This window comes from Hyperolius riggenbachi, chromosome 3, assembly GCF_040937935.1.
Source record: "Hyperolius riggenbachi isolate aHypRig1 chromosome 3, aHypRig1.pri, whole genome shotgun sequence".
NCBI classification, from domain to species: Eukaryota; Metazoa; Chordata; class Amphibia; order Anura; family Hyperoliidae; genus Hyperolius; species Hyperolius riggenbachi.
The window spans coordinates 145,281,775-145,287,774 of record NC_090648.1 but is presented as its reverse complement, the minus strand read 5'-3'; the positions used below and the strand labels follow the sequence as shown (position 1 = coordinate 145,287,774).

General features: G+C 42.6%; 1 protein-coding gene across 3 annotated transcripts in view; it reads right to left on the bottom strand.

Moving 5' to 3' along the window:
* Nucleotides 1–301: 301 nt before the first annotated feature.
* Nucleotides 302–6,000, bottom strand: part of CORO2B (coronin 2B) — a 79,315-nt gene continuing 73,616 nt past the window's right edge. For all 3 annotated transcript variants that reach the window (XM_068275052.1, XM_068275053.1, XM_068275051.1), the window contains 4 exons: nt 5,398–5,510; nt 4,857–4,947; nt 3,199–3,338; nt 302–1,685 (listed from right to left, as the gene is read on the bottom strand). In XM_068275052.1, the coding sequence (XP_068131153.1) occupies nt 1,554–1,685; nt 3,199–3,338; nt 4,857–4,947; nt 5,398–5,510 (476 nt within the window). In that variant the 3' untranslated portion in view covers nt 302–1,553. The remainder of the gene's footprint in view (nt 1,686–3,198; nt 3,339–4,856; nt 4,948–5,397; nt 5,511–6,000) is intronic.

Genomic DNA, 6,000 nt, shown 5'->3' with positions numbered 1-6,000 from the left:
TACCTGAGACCAGGGCTGTGGAGTCGGTAAAAAAATCATCTGACTCAGACCCCTCAGTTTATGAAACCTTCCGACTCCAGGTACCCAAAATCGTTCCGACTCTCTAGTCTAATTTTTCTTTTTTTTGGGGGGGGGGGGGGGGGGGGGGACTGAACACACCATGAACCATGCATAATTTTTTAACAATTAAAATATAGTATTTGCAAAAAAAAGTCTTATAGAGTTCTAAATAATAAAAGAATCACTGTTTCCAAATGTCTCAACTGTTACTTGGCTCAAACCTCTAGAGTTTGTACACCTGTAATTGATGGCTTTGGAGTTTCTCCAGTATCACATTTGGTATTATTACACTGCAAGTCAAAATGGGAGCTAAGTATGTAGAAACCCATGGAGAGCTCCTTATGAGCCAGAGCTGGTTAACTTCACTTAACTTCAATAATTGCTGACTGACAAAATACACTAGCCTGAAAAAGTCTGATTTTTCATGGGGTATGGATTTGTTTCAAAAATCATCCGACTCCTCAGTTTATTGAAACCACCAACTCCTACTCCAGACACCCAAAATTTCTCTGACTTCTCAACTCCACAGCCCTGCCTGAGACCAATGAAATACAAGAATTTATACTTACCTGGGGCTTCCTCCAGCTCAGTGTCTGTTTCGTCCCGTCCGTTCTCCTGCAGTGAGCTCCGTTTCAGTCCTCGACTAAGCCAGTTGGGGGCTACTGCGCAAGCGTGGCACTGGTCGTGCAGGTGCAGGACTCTACCGGTCATGGACGTGCAACCAAGGTCTACCGGGGCTGACAGCAGAATGGAGGGGACTGGATGGACACCGAGGGGGCCCACAGACTACAGGGCGCTGGAGGAAGCTTCAGGTAAGTATAAATCCTCATATTACATAGAAGAAATAAAATTGTACATTCAAGATTAAATCATTAATAGACACCTTCGTGTTCTCCAGTCTTCTCCAACCCTAATATATCAACCTCAGTTTCTTGTTAAGGAAGTTATTTCCCAACATCTAGAAGTCGCTTTCAGTGAATTTGATTTGCTGCTGAGGAGATGGAACTGCAGTACTTAGTAAGACGATGTTATACATCAGACGTTAGGGATCCTCAACTGCCCTTCCAGTATCCTTCGTTGAGACATTCATGCTCAACGTGGTAAGATGTATGCACAGCTGCACCAAAACACTTTCTGTTGTGCCAGAATTGCTTCTGGTGTACAGCCAGTCTAGCTCCTGAAAGCAGACAAGTTAAAAATGCCCTCCTCTTCCCCATGATATCATCACATAACATTCAGAACTAGGGCTCAGATATTGGCGTTCAATAGAAACCTGACGTTTTGGAGAACTGCAGGAAGGTTTAGTCACATCTACCTGTATGCAAGACCCTTGTTGGATAGAATGAAGGTTTGGGTAATTAGTGCAGATCTGTACACATTCCCAGTTGCCCGTGCGAGGCACTAAGGTCCAGTTAGTCTTTACCCCCACTTGGTCACGTACATGGGGAAGGCATTTGTCACTGTAACAACATATGGCCACTATAATGGGACAGCTAGCTCTCTTTAGAACTGTTTTTCAGGTTCCTGAGCTCCAATTCCAGTTGTCGGATGAGGAGGTCTCTCTGCCCCAGCTGCTCCTTCATACGTCGAATCTCATCTTGCTGGCGGTAGAACATGCGCAGCAGCTGCAGGGAAGGGAGCAGGTGAAAGATACAGTAAGAATACAGGCAGTGCAGTCGCATGCAGATCACACATTGCAATTGTTGGAAAGTACTGAATGTGAATGGTGAGGTGCTTAGCATGACAATAAAGGGAAAATTAGGAAGACAGCACTAGATGCTGGTCTTGGCAGGTCCCCGGGGGAAGTGGTGACTCACTGTGCCTCCAGAATATACATAGAGTGTATGCAGCCTGACAGCCATTTAGTGAGCGCCTCTCACAAAACTGCTGTCAGGTGCATAAACTCTGTATCTTTTGTACCTGGGTTAAAATAAATTGGTGTTATGCTTACTAACTCATCTGGTGACCAGAAACTTTTGTCTTTCTGCTAGACAAGTGCTTAGCATGAGACTGCTTCATGTGCTCAAAGTCCTAGTGTTTTTTCATAACCTAACTCGGTACCCTATATAGCACTTCCCACAATCTTTCTATATACAAGTTCACATCAAAATCATTAGTGATGGAGTAAAAATACCCTTAAAAAAAAGATGCATTAAAGTTGATGTACATGACTCCAAGACTTAAGGTAGTGGTTAACGATACCATTCCCAAGGCGACTGATTGTTCAATTCCATCTTTATGATCGATCAGAAACTTTAACAATTCCAAACAGATTGATAGAATTCAATCAGAAAAACAAATCAATTCCAATAATCTGATTTGATTGTTAACAGTTTTCCTGCCATTGATGGGCCCGAATAATTGCTCATCCAGGGGAAGATCGATAATGGCCACCTTAAGGCTAAAGATGTGCTATAAACCTTCTGTTCTGAGTGCATGCTGGCTCTGCAAGAGCAAAATGTATTATTAAAAATTCCTGCCACTGTTCTGAATTCCAGCAGTACCTTCCATTCTTGACGAATGCTGTAAGCTCAAGGGAGGACCTTCATATACCTTGTTATTTAAGAAAGCAACACTACTTTACATACATAAAAAGGTTGCAAACTGTTGAATTTTGACCATATAAATTATGCTACCGGTATGTATAGATGTTCATACTCCAGTTCCCTCAACATACTATTGAATTTCAAACAGTAGTGTAAGAAGCAACTGGCTAAGAACTAGCAAAGGGCCTGTATTTCAAAAGCACCAATTGTGCCAAGTAACTATGATAGCAATCATTTCACATAGCCAGAGATGCAATATTAAACATACACAATTGTTAAATACAGGAACTCGCTAATGTACAGTGAATCCAGAAAGTATTCACAGCAAATCACCTTTTCCAAAACATTTTTTGTTACAGCCTTGTTCTAAATGCCAGTGTTCTAAATGTTGTCAGTATACATGAATCAGTCTGAGGAAGGATTCATAGCCGAAAGCTTACACCTTTTCTTCTAAGTTAGCCAATAAATGGAATCATCCTGATTCAAAACTTATTCAGAACGAACTATTGCTGGCTTTTCCAGGTGAGATGTGTGCAGAACTCTACTTAGCTGTGACAATAATTCCAGTGGCTTATCTGACATTTATACTCACTTCATTCTCAGTGCGAGGTGGCACGTTCTCAAGCAGATCAATGCCGTTTACCACCAAACTCTTCTTGTCTCTCACTGGGGCTTTGAATGTCATTTTGTACTCCTTACGGTATCCTTCTTTCAGGCTCATCAGAACAGGGTCTAAAGACAGACATTGGATTAGTCATTGCTGCAATCATACAAGGGCACACTTGTTGAGAGAAGGCAAATAGCTACCCTCAAACAGCTGGCTGCAGGGTGGCACTCAGTGACTGGCATTTGTTTCTCTTCTGGACAAAGGAGGCAGTGAGAGGAGACACTGATGAATTACCTAGTCTATTCTTGCCGATTCTATACCCTGTTTATGCAAAAACTTGCAATGCTCATCCAGCACTTTAACCATACAGAAAGAATTAGCAAATGAGAGCAATTGAGTCGAAGTCATTCAGTACCGGTTTCTAACTTATTAGTCAAACAATACTAAACTTACAGTACATATTGGTTTTGACTTGCAGCACTGGATTCCCAGGTGAAAACTTCAGCCAGTACACTATCTCAAGGGTGGGCAAACGTCTTGAGTCGGGGGGCCACAAAGCAATCCTAAATTTGGCAGAGGGGCCGGACCATTGTATGTAATTGACGCGTCACACAAGAGAGAGGGAAGGCAGCACACACATAGGAGATAGGCAGGCAGCACAAACGCAGGCAGTATGAAACAAGCTGACACAGAAGAGAAGGAAGGCAGTACACACACAGGCAGTACAGAACATGCACACACAGGAGAGAGGGAAGGCAGCACGCACACACACACAGGCAGTACAGAACATGCACACACAGGAGAGATGGAAGGCAGCACACGCACACAAGCAGTACAGAACATGCATACACTGGAGAGAGGGAAGACAGCACACACACACACAGGCAGTATGAAACATGCACACACAGGAGAGGGAAGGTAGCACACACACAGGAGAAAGGACCGGCAGCACACACGCACGCACGCACGCAGTATGAAACACATTCATACAGTAGAGAGGGTAGGCAGTGCACACACTTCCTGTGTATAAAATGCACACACACAGAAGAGGGGTCAGGCAGAACACACACAGGCAGTATGAAACACACACACAGAAGATAGGGCAGACAGTATGAAACACACAGACAGGCACTACAAAACATACACACACAGAAGAGAGGGCAGGGAGCACACACAAAGGAGAGAGGGCAGGCAGCACACATATACACAGGCAGTACGAAACACGCACACACAGAACAGAGGGAAGGCAGTACACACAGGCAGTATGAAACAGACACACACACAGAAGAGAGGGCAAGCAACTGATAAGAAATTAGAGGTTGTAAACTCGTTGTGGCATAAAAAACCCACATTTGAGCACAAGGAACAGATAACAAGTTCAATAGTTCATAGCTTGTCTGTATGGGAGAAGAATAACATTTACAAACTACCCTCTTGTACCTGAGGCAGCCATACCTTTAAACATAGATTCTAACCATTAAAAACAAAAAAATGGGACTACAGGATTCAGGAAAATCCTTTTTAGGATTCGGGCCATAAGTATATTTGCTTATCTCATCAGTTTACTTTCACTTCAGGTTTGCTTTAATGAAAGTACAGTTTCAGTCATGCTGCTGCCCACTCCATGACTGCACATCTCTTACCTTTGTTGATGCCACTTAGCCATTCTTTAGCACTTAGAGCTGGCTCTATACCTGGGGTCATGGGGTATATATCTTCCTGGTAGGTTTCTGACTGCAACAAGAAAAAAACTTATGTTATTCTACAGGGATATCTGACATCTCCCTCTGCCCACAAAAACAATTATTATTATTGATTTATAAAACGCCAACATATTCCGAGGCGCTGTACAAAGTAAGAAACAAACATGGGGTACATAATACAGACAATGGTGTACACCAATATACAAGATACATAATTAGTGACAAAATACAAAAAATGATACAGCATACAGAATACAAAATACAGAAGTGGTGATGACAGTGATAAAAATAACATGATGAATAAAATGTACAATGATTTCCAAGACACAAAAAGGGGAGAGAGCCCTGCCCTTGCAAGCTTACAATCTAATCTGTATATATCTATATATCTATATATATATATATATATATATATATATACACACAGTGGGTTGCAAAAGCACTCGGCCCCCCCAAAACAATGCACCTAATGGGAACTCACCCTTCTTGGAACTATCATAGATATTGGCTCTATTAGATTCTTCAAGGTGACCAGCTTGTAAAAACGGAACACTTCACATGCTGATACATCTAAGCCATGCTTTGGCATTACCCCTATGAAAAAAATAACATCCTACCGTGAGAACTGTCTGATAAATAATACAGCTAAATAATCATTATTTATTGTTCCTTAGGGCTGGTTCACACTTGCTTTAAAAACGTATGCATGCGATGCATTTTTAAAGCCCTGCTTAAACACAGGAAGCGGATCCTATGTTAAATATAGGATCCACTTCCACTTGTTCCAAAACACGAATCCTACATGGATCCTCTGAATGTGAGATGGAATGCAGAGTCCCAACTTGGCACATTTTCCCGAACTGGACGGGAAACCGTGTCCAATGAAAGCCTATGAGAACAGACACTGTCCATTCTCACTAGGCTAGTCGCTGCATCACCTGTTTCTCCCACATCCGGGACACAACCGTGATGCCATACTCACGTGTCCAACCGCCCATCGCTGCCGAACGGTCCATTCAAAACAGCTGGTAGCCGGGGGAATCTCCATTGGGCTGCAAAATGGGAATCCTTAGCAACAGCAAGA